This window comes from Macaca mulatta, chromosome 1 (assembly GCF_049350105.2).
Source record: "Macaca mulatta isolate MMU2019108-1 chromosome 1, T2T-MMU8v2.0, whole genome shotgun sequence".
In the NCBI taxonomy this organism is placed as follows: Eukaryota; Metazoa; Chordata; class Mammalia; order Primates; family Cercopithecidae; genus Macaca; species Macaca mulatta.
This window is the reverse complement of record NC_133406.1, coordinates 14,745,140-14,767,669: the sequence shown is the minus strand read 5'-3', so window position 1 is coordinate 14,767,669 and position 22,530 is coordinate 14,745,140. Positions and strand designations below refer to the sequence as shown.

The window sequence follows — 22,530 nt, the reverse complement described above, 5'->3', positions numbered from 1 at the left end:
CATAAGCACACATATGTTGTTCACTGATTCTGCCGCCTTTTGTGAAAAACCCATCATTTCTCCTGCCAACAATATTTCCCTCTTTTGTCTCATTCATCTTGATTTCCATGTAATGATTGTTATTTTTTTCCCTAAACGTTCTGCCACCTCAAAAGCCTATCACTATTTTCCCTGTTCTGTTTAATCATAAGACTTCCTCAGAGAATCTCCTCCAGGAGCCTTCTGTGGTTCCTGGTCTGCAGCAGAGCACCCTGCTGATGCTGGGACCCACTTTCTTTCTTGCCCGTGTAGAGCTGGCCTGCTCGCAGCTGCCACGTCTTTCTCCTCCGGACCACCCTTGCTTTGGTGCAGCCTGTCCTCCAGTGGCTTGGGAGACACCGCTGTTGAGGACTGCATAGCTGAAAATGCTTTCAGTCTACCTCCACCTTTGATTGATAATTGATTGGTGATAGAATTCTGGCTAGAAAAAAAAAAAATCCTTCAAAAATGTTAATGCATTGTGCCATGATTGTCTGGCTTCCATTTTGGTTGTGGTGGTGTCCGAGGTGATTACAATTTCCTATTTCTTGACCTTGTTTGTTTTATTTCTCTTGGGAGATTTTAGGTTTTCTCTTTATACCTTTATTTTACAAACAGATGCCTTGTTATGGTTCTTTCTTTATTCATTTTGTTGGTACTTGGTGACCCCTTACATTGTGAAGATTCATGTCTCGGTTCTGAGAAACTGTCTTGAATGATTTATTTTGTAATTTCCTCCACTTCGTTTTTTCTGTTTGCTCCTTCTGGGGTTTCTTTTAGTTTGATATTGGACTTTCTGGTTTAATCTTCTAATTTTTTCCTTCCTTCCTTCCTTCCTTCCTTCCTTCCTTCCTTCCTTCTTCCTCTCTCCCTCTCTCTCTCATTTTGTGGGAGATTATTTTGACATTATATTCCAACTTTACTATTAATTATTTTTTTGAGACAGAGTCTTGCTCTATTTCCCAGGCTGGAGTGTAGTGGCGTGATCTCAGCTCACTGCAACCTCCACCTCCATGGTTCAAGCAATTCTCATGCCTCAGTCTCCCAAGTAGCTGGGACTACAGGTGCATACCACCACACCCAGCTAATTTTTATATATTTTTTAGTAGAGGCAGGGTTTCCACCATGTTGACCAGACTGGTCTCAAACTCCTGACGTCAAGTGATCTGCCTGCCTTGGCCTCCCAAAATGTCTATTAATTTTAAAAATGTAGTTACATCATATATTTAATTTCCAAGATTATATCCTTTTTAATAACCATTTGTTCTTGTTTCATAGATACAATATCTTCTCTTACCTCTACAAGGATATTATCTCTGCCCCACACCACACACATACCTATATAAATCCTTCCTATCCTTTAGTCCTTCGGTTCAGCTCAAAATCCACATTTTTATGAGGACTTATCCAATCAGCCCAGTTCTCCAGTATAGCATCATTATATTCCACACCATCTATCTCCTATGTCAATATGTTAGGCTTGCGTTGTCTCCCATTGAAGGATAAATGTCATCTCCCCAATTACACCTTCTCATGAGCAGGAGCTGCTCTTGAAAATTAAATGGAGGATACCAATATTTAAAATGTAATGGAAGAGTTGGAATATAAAGTCAAGATAATCTCCCATAAAATAAGATCGAGAAAGAGAGAAGGAAAAAAGAAAATTAGAAGATCAAACCAAAAGATCCAATATCAAACTAAAAGAAGCACCAGAAAAACTGAAATAGAAAAAAACTAAATAGAAAAACTGAAGTGGAAGAAATTACAAAAGAAATAACTCATCTTAGTTTAAAAGAGACGTTTCCTTAGCTTAAAAAGTTTCCTTTTCTGTATCAACCACAAAGCCTTGTCTAGAATTGTGGGAATGGCAAGTGCTAAACCAGTGTTTGTTGACATGAATTAAATGATAAGCCATCCTCGTCCCTAAATATATAACATAACCAAATTTTAGAAATTCATAGAAAAGTTAGAATATAAAGTCAGGTCAAGTTAGGCTATCCCAGTTGGGATTCTTTAAAGAGTACTAAGAACATAAGTATTTGTCAAATAATATAAGTGCAGAACTTACTGATTTTTACAATTTTTTCTTTTACCATGTTTCTTTGAATAATTCTATTGAATAATTCAATATTCAGTAGCAGTATTGCTTTTTATTTGAGACAGAGTCTCACTCTGTCACCAGGCTGGAGTGTAGTGGCGCCATCTTGGCTCACTACAACCTCCGCCTCCCAGGTTCAAGCGATTCCCCTGCCTCAGCCTCCCAAGTAGCTGGGACTACAGGCACGCACCACCATGCCCGGCTAATTTTTGTGTGTTTTTAGTAGAAATGGGGTTTCACTATGTTGGCCAGGATGGTCTCGATCTCCTGACCCTGTGATCCACCCACGTCAGCCTCCCAAAGTGCTGGGATTACAGGCGTGAGCCACCGCGCCCGGCCTGGTATTGCTTATTTTTATTAAGTCTTCTTGAAGCTCTCAATTTAGATTTCACAGAAAAAAAGCTTTCGTTTCCCACTCATATTTCATTGGTTCATGAAATATTTAATTAAACTGTGTAACTGAAATACCAAGAACTAACTGGCACAAGCAGGATCAGAAGTAAACACATCTAAATCTTTGTGTGTGACTCAATCAGTAGGAACAGAAGGACTTGAGTGTTCCGGAAGTAACCTGCCACCCTCTAGTCTTTAGCCTGCCAGCAGCATCAGTGAGCAGAAGGAATGAAGGGCGTTAGACTGTCCAGTCAGTTATGTGGGCGTCAGTCAAGAGAGTGTTGACTGTGCTCCATTTGTATACCAAGAAGAGGGAGGTCTCTGGCAGAAATGGATTCATGTTCATCATCTGTCTTGGGTTCCCTTGCAATCAGGGACATACATGGGCCAGCCAGATCCTGAGATACTGTGCTGGGGTTTTTTGTTTGTTTGTTTTTTGAAACAGAGTTTTGCTCTTGTCACTTAGGCTGTAGTGCAATGGTGCAATCTCAGCTCACTGCAACCTCCACCTCCCGGGTTCAAGTGATTCTCCTGCCTCAGCCTCCCGAGTAGCTGGGATTACAGGCACCTGCCATCATGCCTGGCTAATTTTTGTATTTTTAGTAGAGACAGGGTTTCACCATGTTGGCCAGGCTAGTCTCAAACTCCTGACCTCAAGTGATCCACCCGCCTTGGCCTCTCAAAGTGCTGGGATTACAGGTGTGAGCCACCGCTCCGGGCCAATATTATGCTGTTTTAAGACCGAAGACTGTGCACTAATCTCTTAGCACTGAAGATTAGTGCATAGTCTTTGGTCTCAAAATATCACGAGGCTCACAGGTCCAGGGGGCCAATTGTCTTGGTCTCATTAGAACCAAGATCCACCAACCTATGCTGTGATCTCCTGGCCATGATGCCTTAAAGGGCCAGCAGGACTCTGCCAGGCCTCAGAGTCTCACCTTTTTCATCTCCAGGATGGGATCCCCACTCCCTTCCCATTTCTAGCAACTTGGGCCATCAATACCAAGCCATGTCTGTGCCCTACCTCCCTTCTCCATCCCACCTACAACAATCAGTCTTTGGAGGAGTCAAATATGGATTTTCAGAGAGGAAGTAGGTTGTCCAGTTAGTCTTGGATGGCCCCTTCCAGAACATGAATTATTTTTCATGACAGTGAGCCAGGTGGAAATTGGAAATTCTACTTGTGTGATGTTCTTCTCTTAGAAAGGGAAACCTCTAAGTATAGTGGAGATAGGATGGCATTAGTGGCCAGAAAGAATATTTGTATTTTATTTTGGTCATACTGAATGGACCAGCATCACTTTGTAGCCACCATAATCACAAACATAAAGGAAGCCATCATTCATGGTCACTGCCCCTGGGGGAACAGAGTCTTCTGCAAACAGGGGCTTGGGAAAACCCCATAGAAAATGTAGCTGGAATACCGTATGAAAAAATACGTGGCAAAAAGAAATATCAGCCTCTCAGTTAGATGAGGGTTGCAGCTATATAAAGCCAAAATGGAATCAATTCAGTTGAATCGGTCTCGTGATAAATTTAGTGATGTGAATGTTTTACCTGGCCCCGGTTTGTTCAGAAGCAACATAGGACTCTGTGTGCAGAGAAAGGTGGCCAAACTGCACCAGACTCTACAAAACGGTAAGTGTGTTTCTCCTCTCTCAATATCCTGGGCTCTCATGCCTTTCTCTAAGGAGTTTTCTTGTTCGTGCTATGGACATCCCATAGTTGAGTCATGAACAAAGACAGATTTCCTTCTAGATTGATAGGAAGAATAGACAGTAAAATTAAATTTAAAATCTTACCCAATCCCCTTTGACTCTTGTTTTTAATTTTCCTCCATTTTGTCTGCATTTTAATATTAAGTGGCACAGAACAGAGCTATTCCCCCAACCTAGTGCATTTGCTTTGTTCTAGAGATGTCTTTTCTTTTGCTCTCGTGGCAGTTCTTTTGGGACTGAGTCTATTTCTAGATCACTAGCAGGCTGACTCCCTTCCTGGCTGGCAGGCCATCCCCAGCTGTGGCAGTGCTGCACCACGTCCATGAGCCTGGACAGGGACTTCCTCAGAGCAGTGCCTCCTCTCTCGTCCATCTCCTTGCCTGGCTCATCGGGCCCAACCCAGCAATGATCTTCACTCCCTGACAGTCAAGGAAACAGGCAGCTGTCGACTAAGCCTTCTCAGTGGCCTCTCTCCACACCCGAGCCCCCCACAGCCTCCTCTACTTCCTTCTTCTGCCTGTGGAAGACTGGCTTTAATTTTCTTAAAGATTTTTTGAACTATCTGTGATCCTTCCCCCTAGACTCTAGAATGGCATCAAAAGACTTTCTTCTACAGATGTTTCCTCATCTCATTCCCACGTTAGACTCTGAACTTTTGGATCTGCTTATTCTTCCTGTGCTAGATAGTCTCTTAGAGAAGTGGGACTTCCCCATGGTGGAATAAGTACCCAAAAAATGGCCTCAGGGAGAAAATAGGTCGCGAGTTAACACTATTCGTATCATAGCCAAAAGGTATTAGATACGCCCAAGAAGTGACTGCCCCTGCCTGATCACAAAGGTAATTCCAATTGAGGGCAACATTTTTTAAAAGTTGTTTCAATGTGTTCTCTTAGACCAAGCTTGTCCAACCCCTGTCCCACAGGCCACATGTGGTCCAGGCTGGCTTTGAATGAGGCCCAACACGAATTTGTAAACTTTCTTAAAACATTATGAGATTTTTTTGTGTGTGATTTCTTTTAGTAGCTCATCACCTATCGTTAGTGCTAGTGTAGTTTATATGTGGCCTAAGACAATTCTTCTTCTAATGTGACCCAGAAAAGCCAAAAGATTAGACACCCTGTCTTAGAGTATCCATCCTCCTCCATTACCATCCTTCCCCCACAACAATGCCCACCCCAATAAAAAGGTGTAGTGAACACCTTCTCCTACTCAACAAGTAACAGAATCCCTCAGTCAATCACCATAGAATTAGGCCTTCGAGTCAGATAGCGCCAACATTACCTTCTGTATAGAACCATAAATTCTAAGCTTAACATGAACAGAAGGAAGAATCTGTGACATCAGATCACTGTGCAACATTTGTTTCAGTGGACTAAAGCAGTAGGTTGAAGGGCTTTAATAGAAAAATGTTTATTAAAAATAATAATTTTAAAACCCTGCCCCTTCCTATATTTGCTTAAAAAAAAAAACTTGGTATAGGAAATAAATGATCTGTCTGAACCCAGGAAAATAATAACAATGCCTCTCTTTCCTTGTTTTAGGGAATGCTGTCGATTTTTTGGAGACAATGGCTTGACTTTGAAGGTGTTTTTTACCAAGGCAGCACCCTTTGGTGTTCTTTGGACACTCACAAACTACCTGTACTTACATGCAATAAAGAAAATAAACACTACGGATGTCTCCGTGTTGTTCTGCTGCAACAAAGCTTTTGTGTTCTTGCTCTCATGGATCGTTCTCAGGGACAGATTCATGGGAGTGAGGGTAAGTTCCTTATTATCTGTCTTCCTCCCTCACTCAGTCATGTCAACCAAAACCTGCCCATCGGCTTGCTTAGCTCCATGTGCTGGACCATGAGCATAAGCTGCTGACCACTTTCCTTCTGATTTGCAGCAGAAAATGAGCCCAGCAGAGGGCCCGGTTCTTGGTGTGCCTTGCCAACCTTCTTGCTTGCAAACCATACTAGACAAGCATTCATTAAAGCACCTTTCATTTCAAGCATTTCCACAAGCATTCCCTAAAGTGTGTGCCAGTCGGGGACCCAGCCTGGGAATGGCGATATGCTCCGCTCTCTGCGTGCTCACCCAGTGTCTCATGGGCGGCTTTCCCGGCTGCAGTGCGTGGCATGACCGTGCCCTGCAGCCTGGAGCTTTCTGCTAACACTGCCACTCTCGGGTGAGGATGTGCGTGAAACCCGAAGGATCCTTCCGCATCCATGCATGCATGCAGTCTTGGCCCTTTGCCTGGGCCGTGTGTACACAGCCAGAGTGGGCCAGACACACTCACGCTGAGTCCCAACTGTGAAGGGCCAGCTTCACTTCCTTCTAACCAATGACCAAGGGGGAGTGAAATTATATCCCTTGAATTACCTCTCATTTTACAACCGAGACTCAGTCAATTACATTAGAAGCTAGTCAAAGTTAGCTCATCGGATTTCATAACAGCTGTATGAAGTAGGACACGTGCACTATCAAATATCAGCTGAAATTTAGAGCGATTCCCCCGAATAGAAGAAACGGGAGACGTTTCGCACCCGGCAGAACACTAGTGACTTCTGACTGGCTCCCTCTTGTGGCCAGGAGCTGCCACGGACCCGTCATCACCTTGCTGCAAACCAGCGCCGAGAGCATTTGGCCAGGCCACTAGTTCTTTTGCAGTTAGTGTACAGCTTCCCCCTTCAGCCACAAAGCTAAGAGCCAGTTTGAGGGGCAGTCCCATGAAAGCAAGCCCTGCTGGCCACCAGTGCAGGGCCCTCTACTTCCGGCCTTCCCTCCCTGTCCTGGGAACAATGACATCACCCTAATGGTGCATTCACACCCACCTAAGTTACCCAAACAGCAGTGGGGACATGAGTCAACTTCTGAGTTATATTTTTAGCTTCCAGTAGGGGGAAAATTTGTTTTGAGGCTTAATGTTAATTTTGGAAGAAAAACTCACTCTCTGTGCCACCAGAAAAGCTTTCAGCAAATAAATGATCTGATGCATCTCTGCAAGAAATGCAGATACTTCTCACAGTGAGCCACCCAGCCGCCTGCCTGCCTCGATGCTGAAGCCTTGAATGTCCTGGGTCCCCCTGCCACCCACCCATGTCCTTCCTGACTTTATTTTGATGTAAAGAGCCAGGAGAATTTATGGAAATTTTTGGCATGACTCAGATGTCCCTAGAAAATTCCAAATGAGACCCTGTTCCTGGAAGAGAAGCTTCAAGGTTAATTCTACATCTAGCAGAAGAAACCCTTTTTTTTTTTTTTTTTTGAGATTAAGAGAAGGAGGTGTGAAAAACTTGAAAAGTACTCCTAAATTCATAGAAAGCAATATGATGCTTCCAGATCTATATTGCTATACATGGATAAGACCCCTCCAACCCCCCACCCAACAATCATCCTTGGAATATGGCACATTCTGGCCATGCTGGCCACTTGATTGGTTTGGTCTGTTGCTGATCACTGTGTACTGAGCCAAGTTTTGTGTTGAAGGCCTTTGGTACTAGACTGACACTGAATGAAGCCCCCAGGAGCCAGTGTCAGTGATGGCATTGATGGCATTTTGTAACTTGCAAAGCACTGTGCAGTTGTGAGTCTCTCTAATAACCATTATTCCTCTCAGAAGTGCATGACCAGTCATCTAAGAGCTTCCTGCCACAGGTTGTGTTGGAGCGCCCTTTTCTCTTCTTCAGGAGTTCAGAGAGCTAGCAAAATCCATCAGGAGACACTGCCACATGCCAAAGGGACTGAAAGATTCTCCTTGATAAACAGATGGAGATTTAGTTCCAAGATAATATCTAGCTGGTGCATGGGACCGCTCAGACTTCACTCAGACCTGGGTTGGCTAACACTCTCCGTTAGGTAATTTCCAAAGACTGAAAAGAATTAACGTGGTTCTCCATCCTGGAGGGCTGAGCATATGAGCTTCAGAGCCAAGCAGACATAAAAACCATGTCGAAGGCACAGCCTTATGTTTGTGGAATTGGCTGCTAAGGAGACTTGTGTTATTAAGGCAATTACTCAAACCACAAGGGCCATGGTTCCTGGAAAACATCCATAAGTCTAGGTCATGTGCGCAGATCCAGAAGGAAGCAAACGTGTCTTATCATGCTGGGGAGATTCCTGGCCACGTACGATATGAGAGGGTGAGAGGCCATTGGAGTGTCTGTTTGGAAGGAGCCAAGCTGGCTCCTTGTGTTGCCATCTGACTCTCTGCTTAGGTGTGCTTTCTATATGTTCCCTGCTTCTCTAGGTCAGGGTTCTAGCTCAGCAATGGAGATGTCCTAGGCTAGAGTTAATGACAAGGTCACAGATCTTGGCTCCACTCTTATAAGCTGTTTGGACCTTGAGCAAACTAGTAAATGTCCCTGACCCTCTGTTAAATGGAGAGAATATTACTACTCATCTTAGAAAACAGTTGTGAGAATAAGATGATGCATGCCTCGCACATAAAACTCAATAAGTGGTATCTTTTCTCAATGGCATTATTCTTATTATTCCTTCTCAATTGGAGGAGGTGGATGGATCAGCCCCGTTCTCTTGTTGGTGGATGAATATTTAGAGAGGCAGTTTAATGTAGCAAAAGCAAGAGTAGGATGAGAGCAGGTAGAACCCTGGGTGTACACTGCCCATCAGCTGTGACTAGGCTGAGTGAGACCACCCACAGCCTCTATGTCAAGGAAAATGGGAGGTGAGATTCTCCGATTGTTCAGGGCTGTTCGGGACCACCCATCACAGTGAGGGTCTTTAAACCAGGAAGGCAGGGGAACAAGCCAGAAGGTGAGCTGAGAGGTCACCCATGGGGTCCTCAAACCCTAGCGGCATATTCCTGGGGATCATGGACCTTTTTCCAAGATCAGTTCCCATCTCAATCAGATTCCAGCTGATGTTTCCAATAATCAAAATGTTTAAAGTGTTTCGAAAGGAGCCATCCATTCCCGAACAGTATCTGGTATCTGGTTCTGACTCCCTTCTGTGTGGGGGGCTGCCCTCTGCAACCTGAGCCCAGCACAGGGAAAGACACAGTGGACAGGCAATGGTGGAGCTCACAGCCCAGGCGACTTTCTACTCTCAGATGTAGAAGGGGTGGACTAGAGGATCCCCCCAGTACCCTCCAAACTCCAGTATTCCTTGAGTCAATGAGAGCAGGCCAGGAGCTGAGAGGGAAAGAGTTGGGGGAAGGATGATTAAAAATCAATCCATTTTTCCCTTTTGTAAAATCGCCTGAAGCTGTGCAAATCTAAAAAGCTTCCAAATGGGGTTATGTTTGGCAGAGACCGTGCAGCCCGCCATGTTTTGTTGTTTGCTGTTTTTTAGGCTTTTTTGTTTGTTTGTTTGTTTGTTTGCTTGTTTGTTTTGCAGAGACAGGATCTCACTCCGTCACCCAGGCTGGATTGCAGTGGTGCTATCATAGCTCACTGCAACCTCAGCCTTCTGGGCTCAAGTGATCCTTTCACCTCAACCTCCTGAGTAGCTGGTAGTACAGGGGCATGCCACCGCGCCCAGCTAATTTTTTGTATATTTTGTAGAGACAGAACCTCACCATGTTGCCCAGGCTGGTCTCGAACTCATGGGTCCAAGCAATCTGCCTGCCTCAGCCTCCCAAAGCACTGAGATTACAGGTGTGAGCCACTGCTCCAGGCCTTGCCACCTTTTAGCTAGACTAAGCAGGAGGAGCCCTAGTCTGAACAGTGATTAGACCTCACCTAGGGCACCACCAACCCTCCTCTCTCCTCTTTAAGGCTCAAGGGTTTCCCTTGCCTTCCCATTCAGCCCCCCAGGGAGCAGGGAGCAGAACTGTCATGGAGATGAGTGGTGTGTCTGTGACTCATGCCTGGGTGCGTGGGACTCAGACCTGGAGCTCTGGCAGCCGGGCAGTTTATGACAGTGGGTCACCACGCTGGGTGAGGACATGAAGACGCTACGCAGCAACCCCCGGCCTGTGTTCCTTCCTTACCTCCAGCTAACTGTTCCCTAGACAAAGCAGACAAAGCAGAGGTGGTGGTTCTTACCCATCTCGGTCTTGGGCCACCGTGACCCATCAGGCTTTGTTTTAGGATTGTTCTGTGGGGAACACTGAGGGCCAGGGGGACAGGAAAGTGTAAGGAAAGAGAGGCATGGGGAGGTCAAGGAAGCTCTGATGTCATGATTCCAAACCCACCCTCAGCACCTGTCCAGGGGCCCCGGTAGGGAGAAGATGTACGTGGAGCACATGGAACCACAGGGCGGACTTGACTGGCCTTCCTAGAGAGTTTGTTTTAGTGCAGGAAATGGGCAAGAAAATATTTTCACATGAAAACCAAGAAACTCAGATGTGTTAGGGTGTCAAATGTAACATATGCACATACTTTTTAAAAGATAGAACTGGAAACTTAACAGGAATTCCAGGCATCAGGAAGGAATCTTGAGCTCTGCTCCCAAAGGCACAGGGCACGTTCCAACCCTGCTGCGCCCCACAGCGTATTGAGAGTGAGGCAGGAGCCCCAGTTCACATCCCAGCACATGGGGCCAGTTGTTGCAGGGCTGCTGATGTCTGGAGAGTGGAAGGTCCACAGCCAGGGCTGTCAACACTGTGCCTTGTGGGTGGGACCCCCAGGAGAAGGCTGGGAGGTGTGGAGGAAGAGATCAGAGTCCCCTGCCTGTCTGTCAGAATGAACTGATGGAGTGGCACGGGCTCCTCTGATGTTTATCTCAACAGACCAAAAGGTCAATGGCCAACCATGCTCTCATTTCCTACCCCCTTGTCCCTTCCCCCAGCTTAGCCACACAGTGCAGCCCAGGCAGAAGCTTTTAGCTGTTTATTATTTAATCAATAGAGAAGAGAGGAAGAGGTTGGAAATCTGCCCTTCAAGTCTTCAGAAAAAATCACCCCTCACTGTCCTTCATTTCTTCCAACTTCAGCCATAAGCCTGGAAAGGCTCAATAAAAAGTAGCTCCAGGCCAGGTGTGATGGCTCATGTCTGTAATCCCAGCACTTTGGAAAGCCAAGGTGTGTGGATAACCTGAGGTCAGGAGTCCGAGACCAGCCTGGTTAACATGGTGAAACCCCATCTCTACTAAAAATATAAAATTTAGCCAGGTGTGGTGGCAGGCGCCTGTAGTCCCAGCTACTCCGGAGGCTGAGGCAGGAAAATCACTTGAACCCTGGAGGCAGAGGCTGCAGTGAGCCGAGATAGTGCCATTGCACTCCAGCCTGGACGACAGAGCAAGAATCTGTCTCAAAACAAAACAAAACAAAAGAAACAAACAAAGGGTATCTCCAGAGGGGAGATGCACCAAGCTTCTGGAATTGGGCCATTTTCTTCTCTCCATTCCTTTCTCCTGTCTTTTCACTGGGAGTCCTCTGATGCCTGCCCCGGTTGGCATGTTGCTGGCAGCACCCTTGCATTACATGTGTGCTCTGGAGCAGAAACCAACCCTTTCCCCACCTGCTTTCTCACTTTTCCCTTTTTTATTTTCCTGTGGGGAAAAATTCCCTTATGGTATTGCTATCTCTGTTTCTTTCTCTTAATGAACACTTTTACACAGTACATGTAGCATTTGAATATGAAATGTAGGCATATATCTGATGCAAAGCGGTGTGGCGGACTACAAGTGAATTCCCATACCAGAAAGAACACGCAGACAGATTGGGCCAGGGAGTTCTCTCGTACACGATAACCACCTGCTCTCTCAATGCCTCTGCGTTAAGGGTGGATACAGCATTGTATAGAAATATAGCGTATGAGGTATACGCTAAGAGAAGTACGTAACTCAGACATACTGCGTGAGATTAAGCCACGTTATGTTTCACTAACCTAAACATCTTATGTTTTAACTACAAAGGCAACCTCAATTTGAATCTAACAGTAAGTTGGCAGTACTTCCTATGTGAATCATGCGTTCCTGTATATATATGTAATTATCAACTTTGCAGTCAGGCAGACCTGAAATCTGACTCTGCTCTTCCACATACCAGCTGTGTGGGTTTGGCAAGCTTTGTGAGCCTAGTTTTCATGTCTACAAAATGAGGTGAATGACAGTATCTACTGTGGTACAAAATGAGAACATACATAGAAACATACATGCTATGACCACTCAGTTAACCTTAGCTATTTGATATTGTTTTAGACAGCTGAAGTTGATTTTGAATGATTCATAAGAGGGATAAAATTCTCAGTAAATCCAGAAGTGGAAACTTCTCCTGCACACATTTGTTCTACTGACTGCAACCCCCTCTCCACCTCCCACCTGGTGACATTTCTGGAGCTTCATGGCTACCTCAGATCAGTCCTTGTATTGATTCTCTGTGCTGGTGCATTTTCCCCTTTGAGGAATATTGTCCCAGATGGTTTATCTCCTATTTACTCTGGCAATTTCACTTTGCACAAGAGTAATATGTACATCTCCATGAGGCCTCCGTCCCAACTGAGAAGTCAGTATCAGGACAATAACAGGATTGAGGGGAGCCTTGGTGGGTAGGGTGGAGGAGCCTACGGCCACAGAGGAAAGGAACCGCACCTCCAAGGTTAGGACATTGTTTGTAGCCTTGATTGGCAGGTGACATTCTGTCAGGCCCCACTGCTGGGGTAGAAAATGGGGACAAGATCTTCTGTCCTCATAGTGGCTTCCCTGTTGAGATATGAAATACATAAAAGCAAGGTCACAGGAGGTACTTTCAGAAGGCTGGGAAAGAACTCAGGTCATCTCCGGGGGCTGCCCAGGGATTATCTGCCAGGCCTTGTCATGTCCATTTAATAACCTGCCACTGCAACCATGACCACCTCCTTCTCGGGTCCCTAAGAACCGCAGTGACTGGCCACCACCATGCCACCCATTCCTTGCTGCCAGCAGTTTCCGTTCTTTGGCCAAGCCAAGCTTTGCTAAGTGCCCTAAGCAGCAACAAAAATTTAGACAAGAGTCAGCCTTTGCCTGTTGCTCCCTAAGGAGGAACAAAAAGGAGACACCATTTTCCCCTCACGTGGCCGAACCCCACGTGCATTTCCGGGTCTTTGGCGCTTGCGTGGCCCCTCCGACTCCATCCGGACTTCCCTGACCAGCATTTTCTTCCATCCGTCCAGATTGTGGCCGCCATCCTCGCCATCGCTGGCATTGTGATGATGACCTACGCTGATGGCTTCCACAGCCACTCCGTCATCGGCATCGCACTGGTGGTGGCCTCAGCATCCATGTCTGCCCTCTACAAGGTATGCGCGGGGAGCGAACCCTCTCAGCTGGCTGGGCTCTCCTCAGCCAGCACAGCCGGCTTTAGATGGCTGGTCCTTTACTTTTCAAGAGCTTCTGATGATACTTGTGCTTCAGGACAGGCAGCTCTAGATAGCTGGAGTCAACTGTGCAACAGGCAGACAGAGACTTCAGTCAAGGGCAAGGGGGAGGTGTGCCACTACTCTTGGCTTTGGCTCTCTGGGCCTTTCTATCTGTAGCCACATCGTTGCAGCATCTGAGATAAAATGAGTGGTGCCCATCTGCACAGGCACAGTCAGATTCCTGACGTCATTGATGGCAGCCGACAAGCTCAGTGTTTGCTCAGATCATTTGCCACCCTATGGGGTGGGAAGACTTGAATATCTGGTGCAGCTTTGTCATGTAAATCTTTGCCCACACAGTTTTTGCAACCTCCACTGCTCGCTATGAATCCATATGCATTTCCAGTACTGCCTTGAAGGCTAAATAAATAAAAGTACAACAGCTGTAATATGGGGATAATAAAGTATTTTGATGAAATGTTGGGAACCATGGGAAAGCACTTGCCAACTTCAGGTCTAGAGGAAACAAATTTTTATTCCCGCACTCAGGTCCCTTTCTCTGTTCACCTCCTACTTTATCAAGTCTCCTGGCTGCTCTCCCCCCTCACTTCCCTTCTCCTCCTCTCTCCTTCTCCTAAGATCCATTGCAGAGAATGCAAATATTTTCAGGACTCCAAGTTGGAGAACTGACCTAGAAGATCCAATGAGAAATGAGATTTTAGTTTTGAGACTTATCAGCCCTTTGTGGATCCAGACAATAGGACCGATATAATTTAAGTACTGTAGAGAGTCATAAGAAAAGACATTCTTTCCCCAAGCTCTGTGAGTACCATGTGTTCTGGTTTTGGGCAAGTGAAGTAACTCAGCCTTATCCTTTATCACCTCCCTGCCCTCACCTCCCACAGAGGAAGACACACATGTCATTTTCTTTCTCTGAACACCTCTCACTGAGGAGATGCGATAATCGAGCACCACTCTGAGACTCTAGCAACCGTCCAAATGCAGAAGATATTAGAAGGCTACATACACTCTGCTAGACTCAAATCGCTGTGGCCTAATGAGGAGCAAAAAAACAGGGAGAAACACAATCCACAATGAACACAATATTCTGATTCAGATTCCCATCTCCAACTCCTCTACCACCTGCAACTTGTCCATGGGGCCTCCTAAGTGAGAGGCTGAAAGCCATTTACTTCCCCATCCATACTTCCTGCACATCTTTTAGGAAATACATGAATGAGTTGGGAAATGGCTGAACAAAGAGAAAGCAGGAAAAGTGAGGGAGACAACGATGGGGAGACTCAAATTAGACCACAGCTCACTCAGCACAGGAGCTGCCCTGGGGCCACCTGCATCTCTCAGTTCAGCTCCTGGCCACTCCCATCACATTTGCCCTCTCCTCCTGGCCTTCCAAACCCCTGAAATGATGTGCAAAAAAGAACAGGTGCAAGAAAACAAAAGTTTGGTGCATTCCACTAAAACCCATGCCATTTCTGGAATGGACATGGTGGGATGGAGCAGATATGAGCAAAATCCCTCCACCCTTGATTTACAGAAAATGTCTTTGCAGCCAGAGCACTCTTTCTTGGGAGCAGTGGTGTTCAACCTGCTTATACAGGGTCAAGGATCCCTTCTAGGGGTCTCTGAGAGGATGTGTAATCATGGCAGATGTTTTTGAGTGATGTAGTGTCAGGAACACAACACAGACAAATCAAACCTAGTATGAAAACCCATGACTCCCAAAGATGCTTTCTCTATAACCAAAGAGCAACTCTCCTCTGCCATGTCACTGGGATTTGAATATGTGTGCAAATGAACACAGGTCAAACCCCATGGAATTCGCCTGGAATCTGGTTTCCATCCTGCAGTGCAACCCCAGCATTGTGGAGTGAACTCTGCTTCACTTACATCATGTTGGGGTCTGAGGTGAGCCTTCACCCCGTCCTCCTCTGCTTTCTCCTACAGGTTTTGTTCAAGCTCCTCCTGGGCAGTGCTAAGTTTGGAGAAGCCGCCTTATTTTTGTCCATCTTGGGTGTGTTTAACATCCTCTTCATCACCTGCATTCCTATTATCCTCTACTTTACCAAAGTGGAATACTGGAGCTCTTTTGATGACATTCCATGGGGAAATCTTTGTGGATTTTCAGTTCTCTTATTGAGTAAGTGGTGACCAGCTGTCCAGAATTCCCAGAAAGCAATCACCAGCAGAGGACCCTTGGGAAACATGTTCCCTGAAGGCAGACAACAGTGCTCATTGCTATTCTTTAGTTCTCACCGGTTTTTAAGATATTTCTGTTTCACAAAGTAGTCTTTGAAATGATGACATTGGATTCGAATTCCAGAACCAGTATCAATGTAGTAGTCACAGTGGTCACTGCTGCTCTGAATAATGAACTAATAGCCCAGTGTGTTGCATGTTACCTACTAAGCATAGTACAGCAAGGAGCTGGTAAATTAACACCTGCAGAGCTCTTAAAACATTGCCTGATAAGGGCCAGGCACGGTGGCTCATGCCTGTAATCCCAGCACTTTGGGAGGCCGAGGCAGGCAGATCACAACATCAGGAGATTGAGACCATCCTGGCTAACACGGTGAAACCCCGTCTCTACTAAAAATACAAAAATTTAGCTGAGCGTGGTGGCGGGCGCCTGTAGTCCCAGCTACTCAGGAGGCTGAGGCAGGAGAATGGAGTGAACCTGGGAGGCGGAGCTTGCAGTGAGCCGAGATCACGCCACTGCACTCCAGCCTGGGGGACAGAGCAAGACTTCATCTCAAAAAAAAAAAAAAAAAAAAAAATTGCCTGATAAGTGTCAATGTTCAATAAATACTATAGAATACCATAGATTATCATTATTATTAATGTCATCATCATCATTGTCTCCATTACTTGATATAAGTCTAGAGCTAGGCAGGAATGCAACCAAGGAGGTGACTTATCCAATTTCCATCTAAAAACACAGCCAGGCACAATGGCTCATGCCTATAATCCCAGCACTTTGGGAGGCCAAGGCGGGAGGATCGCTTGAGCCCAGGAGTTCAAGAACAGCCTGGGAAACATGATGAGACCTCATCTCCAATAAACATTTAAAAATTAGCCAGGTGCAGTGGTGTGCATCTGTAGTGCCAGCTACTCAAGAGGCTAAAGGGGGAGGATCACTTGAGCAGAGGGGTTGAGGCTGCAGTGAGCTGTGATTGCACCACAGTGTGCTACACTCCAGCCTGGGTGATAGTGCAAGACCGTGCCTCACAAAAAAAAAAAAAAATTCCCAGACCTCCTGTTCATTGCCAGCAGCAGAGAAAAGCAAAACTGGTAAGATGGTCCCAGTCACCTTCTCAATGGTTACCATTTCCAAACTTATTTCCCTTCTTCAAAATCAGGGAACAGAGGGGCTGAGTACTCAGAGTGTCTGCTCCTGGTCCCAAGTCCTGGAACCCCCAGACGAACTCTGAGTTCACTGAATCAGAGCAAAGGGTCATTGTAACTCCTATGACTCCAGCCCCATCAGCGAAACCTGGGTCAGATAGGCCAGCAGGGAGGTAAAGTACAGAGCAGTCGTGAATAACACTCGTTATTTACATTCTTTATTTCAGCATTCAATATTGTATTAAATTTTGGAATTGCTGTTACATATCCCACTCTGATGTCTCTTGGAATCGTCCTCAGCGTACCTGTGAATGCAGGTAACTCTATGCGGCTTTCTATATCTGCACATAAGCACACACACTCAGTCACCTACTCACACACACACATACACACATTCATACACTCACACATGCACACACATACACACATGCATACACACACACTCATACACACACATACTCTCACATACATACTTACATATATTCTTGCTGTGTCTCCTATAGAATGCGTGTTTAACCATCTGCCAAAAATAAATAAATAAATAAAAGCATTTAGGTGAAATGTTAATAGTCATTATATACGCAATATTTTCTCCATAATGGGCTGATTTTCACATACCACTTCAAGATACAGTAAGTCTAAAGCCATCTGGATCTAACTGGTATGGGGAGCAGAAATGAATCTCATCAGCATTATTAAAAAATGTAAGCAATTATGTAGCAGAAAAAAATGTAACTTTTGCAGGTAACTTTCTGGGGGAGAAAATTTGCTCAAGGCATGAGGTAGATTCACGCTGACAAGCTGAAGAAGCATGAACGTGATTTTCCCTGACCTCCAGGAAGACAGGGAGGGAACGTCCGTTGCCCAGGAACTCGGGACCGCCCTTTGTTTTCCCCTGGGGACTTGTTGCCAAGGTGCACACAGTTGACAGCTCTTTCAGAAGCTTGTCTTCACCTGCCCCTCACCACCTTCCTTTTCCTGGCTCACACGGATGGGAATTTTGGATTTTCTCCCCAGAACCTCCTAGCCTCACACCTGACCTCCCTAGGCATCCTTCTCTCAGCGAGAAAAGGGCTGTGAATCTGTCCTCCTCAGAACACTCACTCCTTTGTCCCTGGCACAGCTTCCTCCAAATCCACCTCCCAAATCCTGCCACTTCCAGGCCATTAAAAGATCACCGCCACCCCCAACCCCAAGGGAATGGCAAACCCTTATCCTGTTCAATGTGGTGGTGAGTATGCCTGCAGGCACCCCAATTTCGCAAGCCTTTCCCCATGTTTCCCACCGCTCCTATTCCACAGGCCCTGGACCTCTCTGCCCCACCACAGCCCAGACTCCTCTGGAAGGACTGCCTCACAGCGGCGGCAGTACCAGGCCTGGGGGAGGCGTCAGGAGACAGGGCTCGGGCCCAGCACCACCACAGCCCACCTGGAGATCTGTGGTCCCAACTCATCTGCTCTCTGAGCCTTAGCTTGCCTCCCCTGCAAATGAGAAATCATACCTACCCTTGCTACCTCGGTTGATGTGACAACCAGATGAAATAATCAATGAGACAGCATTTCAAAATGCAGAAAGCACCTGAGCTCCTAGACAGCTGGTAAAAAAGGAAAATGGTCCAGATACTGCAGGCTTCTGAAAAATCTCTTGTCACCATTCTCCCCCTACATTCTTTGCATCTTTAGTTTGTAGTCACACCGTGTTCCTGTCTCCAGAAGGCATGTTCCAGTTGTCTTGTATAGAAACTTACTCTGAGTGTACAATATGGCCAGGTGTTTGAGAGAGTAATTAAAATAATTTTTCATTACTTACCTGCAACATAAAAGGTTTAATGATGAGTCCAAAAAAGGAATCCCAGGCCACTCTTGATTGGAAGCGAGAAGCCAGGGAACCTGCTGGGTATCTCACTTGTCAAAGCAGAGTCATTGCCCAGCTTTTGGGTTCTCCCTGACATCTGCTCACAGGACTGGCTGGTTGATTCTCCTTATCTGCTGAATTAACAGAATGTTTAACCAATATTAAAAACTGAAATACGGACCAGGCACGGGAGCTCACGCCTGTAATCCTAGCACTTTGGGAGGCCAAGGTGGGACGATCGCTTGAGCCCAGGAGTTCTACACCAGCCTGAGCAACATGACAAAACCCCATCTCTACAAAACAATAATAATAATAATAATAATAACAAAAATTAGCCAAGCATGGTGGCACCTATAGTCCCAGCTACTCAGGAGGCTGGATGGGAGGATCACTAGAGCCCGGGAGGTAGAGGTTGCAGTGAGCCCTGATCGCACCACTGCACTCCAGCTTGCATGACAGAGTGAGACACTGTCTCAAAAAAAAAAAAAAAAATACAGTTAACCCTTGAACAATGTAGAAAGAGTGGGGGCACCAACCCCTGAATAGTTGAAAATCCACATACAACTGTCAGTTCCCCAAAAACTTAACTACTAATGGGGTACTATTGAGCAGAAGCCTCACTGATGAAAAACAGTTGATTCACATATATTGTGTGTGTTATTTGTATGATATATTGTACTCTTACAATAAAGCTGAAGAAAAGAAAATGTTATTAAGAAAATCATAAGAAAGAGAAAGTCTATTTGCTACCCGTTAAGTGGAAGTGGGCCATCATAAAGGTCTTCATCTTCACAGTCGTCTTCACATTGAGTAGGCTGAGGAGGAGAAGGAAGAGGAGGGGCTGGTCTTTCTGTCTTGGTGTGGCAGAGGTGGAAGAAAATCTACATATAAGTGGATCTGTACAGTTCAAACCCATGTTGTTCAAAGGTCAAATATGTGTGTGTGTGTGTGTGTGTGTGTGTGTAATATCTCTCTCTCTCCCTCTCTCTCTCTCTCTCTCATCTCCTCAATTGCCCTTCATTCACTTTTTCTAATCACATATATCAATGTTTGAACTATCAAGTCAGTTTTGGGAGGTGACATACAAATGCAAGGCCTCATACCAGAGAGGTTTTATAAAGTTAAGGGTGATTTACGAGAGGTAACCCCAGCCCACCTGGAACAAAATCATACTGAGGAGAATCCTATGGTCCAGGCAAGACCACAACACTGCCAGGCAGAGGAGGATGCCCCCAGACCCTGCCCGCTCTCCGGGGACATGCCCCCAGCCCTGCAGCTGGGTAACCTCCATGCTCTGTCTCCCACAGTGATTGATCACTACACCAGTCAGATTGTCTTCAATGGGGTCCGTGTCATCGCCATCATCATCATCGGCCTGGGTTTTCTCCTCCTGCTCCTGCCAGAGGAGTGGGATGTGTGGTTGATCAAGCTGCTCACCCGCCTCAAAGTGAGGAAGAAGGAGGAGCCTGCAGAGGGCGCTGCTGACCTGAGCTCAGGACCTCAGAGCAAGAACAGAAGAGCCCGCCCTTCCTTCGCCCGCTAACACCAACTCCTCTAGAACTCGGTGGTAATGACTGGGAGGTCTATTCCTGCCGGGAGGAACCTCAGTTGGGTAAGGTGTACATACCTGTACAGTTTTGGTCATCTGCGGTAAGTTCTATGGTATTTATTGGCATGTCCAATTTGCTTGCACTTTTCCACATCAGACCTTCCACTAAAGGGTACCAATTCAATACAAAAGAGGAAAGAAGAACCTCTCAGTGCTTTTCCAACGAATGTAAAGTGGGTTTAAAAGATCCCTGCATAGATCGTTTTGGATGGCTGACGTTCTTGACAAGTCAGGGCAAGTGTTTAGAATCTTAGCAACTGAACATGACATTGTACACTGTGATTATTTTTCAGCTATGGTAGGTCATATTTTGTTTTATACCAGAGCTGTACTCTTAATTTTAAGGAGTTTCAATGAACCAAAAGATAACTGTCAATTTATTTGGATGGATGGATGGAGGGATGGAAGAAGGGAGGGAAGGATGTCTGGGATGTGAAGAGGCAAGGCAGAAATGGATGATGAACATCAAAAACTATCAGAGGACAGGTCTGTGCCAGGTACCAGGAAGGACAAGATAAGTCCAAGCCCCGGCTGGCCTGCTCTCATGTGTCTGTGTAAGATCGTGCAAGAGAAATCACAGTGCCTTCTACAGAATTTTCGTCTTTACCTATGTGAAGCGAGGTGACGTGATACGTCACTGGCGCCGTCTTATAATTTAGATGTAAAAATCTTTAGAAACAAATAAAACTCTCTATATATGTGTATGTCTGTGTACAAAAGTGACAGAGCTGATGGCCAGTGTATACGGAGTGTGGCCCAGGGTGTACAATACCCATGTAAGGTACCTTGTGCAGGAGGGGAATTGCTGGCTGCTTTTACTTCCTGACCAAGACTGAAAAATTATTTACTGAAATCTGTAAACCTTTTTATGAAACTTTTAAGCACCAGGCTGTTTACTTACACAATTTAGGTCTGCCAGAAAATTCTATCTGTGATAGATCTGTAAAGAGGGTCAGGGGTTAGAGTTTACTATTTTTGAAGTTTACATTGTTACATATGAAATGGAAACATTATTTTGAAATGTTGTCATAACCCAATGGTGCATTCTGTAACCATGGAGTCTTTTGTTTCCTGGGGGAAAGGGGCATTCATGACCTGAAGTTTTTAGCAAATTATTATTCTCAGTTTCCATTACCTGTTTGGCCAAACAGATTAATAAAATATTTGAAAAAGAAGCATTCAGTGCTGTCTTGGTGGCTATTCTTTCCCACTGCACCAGTCCGGAAGCAGTCCTCCCCACGTTCTGGCTTTTTCTCAACTGCACCTGCCCCTAAGAACCTTCAAGGTGGGTAAGCCAGCCCATCTGCCTCAAGGGAAGGAGACTGTAATGTCGATAGAATTGACTTTTGCAAAAGTGAAATGCAGAAGCATCCCCAAAGCCTCACAGAAGCTCTAAGTCCTGGGGCAGCCTCTCCCTCCCCTCCTTCTCCCTGTTCCTCTCCCTCTCCCTCAAGGTACCTGCCCTCTGCTCAGCCCTGCCTGTGGCTTCCTTCTCACTTTTTCTTCTGAACGGGATCCGCAGCTCAGTTTACACTGGTCTCTAAGTGCCGCCCAGAGCGGCAGCCCCAGTCCAGTCTTCCAGCTCAGCCCCCACAGCCGCCTGCCTGCCTCGGGCATCCTAACCTAATGCTGGCTTTTTGGATAATTTGATTGATCCACTTCAGTAACATTATGCAGCTGTTCCAAGCAGCTGCTATGCCGGGGGCTATGAGAGCCAGTGGGTCTCATTCTAGGGCTACAGAGGGCCAACTCTAGGAAGGGGTGTGAGCCAAGGGGAAGTCAGAGCCTTTTTCGTACACCTCATCCCATCACCCACACCTAGAGCATCTATACTCCATGCACCACACGGACCACTTGACACATGGACTCTAAACCTGGAGAATCTTGTTATCCAGAGCAGAGAGCTCCCCTACCCAGTGTGTCCAAGCATGTCTGGGAGTGGGCAGCTGGGGCAGCAGGATGCTGGGCTAGTCACCTCCACCACCCTGTTGAGGCTCCAAATCCCAGGGAGACAAACAGATATTTCCTTTGTAAGCCTGAACATGAAAAAGTGGGAAAGCCCTGCCTTAAGGTAGGTTTATCTTATTCTCCCGTTGGGCAAAAATGATCATGAAAACCCAAAGGAGTTGAGACCATGGACTCAAAGGGCTACGTGCACACCCACATTCGCGGCAACACTCTTCACAACAACCAAAGGTGGAAGCAACCCACGTGCCCATTGATAGATGAGTGGATAAAGAAAATGTGGCAC

The 22,530-nt window shown here is 45.9% G+C and overlaps 1 protein-coding gene across 1 annotated transcript in view; it reads left to right on the top strand.

The window, feature by feature from the left end:
* The window catches only part of SLC35F3 (solute carrier family 35 member F3), a 108,159-nt gene extending 86,708 nt beyond the window's left edge, over positions 1–21,451 (top strand). Inside the window, exons 3-7 of the mRNA XM_001111982.5 lie at positions 5,769–5,988; positions 13,268–13,393; positions 15,419–15,611; positions 17,044–17,133; positions 19,978–21,451. Coding sequence (XP_001111982.2) covers positions 5,769–5,988; positions 13,268–13,393; positions 15,419–15,611; positions 17,044–17,133; positions 19,978–20,213 — 865 coding nt within the window. The 3' untranslated portion in view covers positions 20,214–21,451. The remainder of the gene's footprint in view (positions 1–5,768; positions 5,989–13,267; positions 13,394–15,418; positions 15,612–17,043; positions 17,134–19,977) is intronic.
* Positions 21,452–22,530: the final 1,079 nt, after the last annotated feature.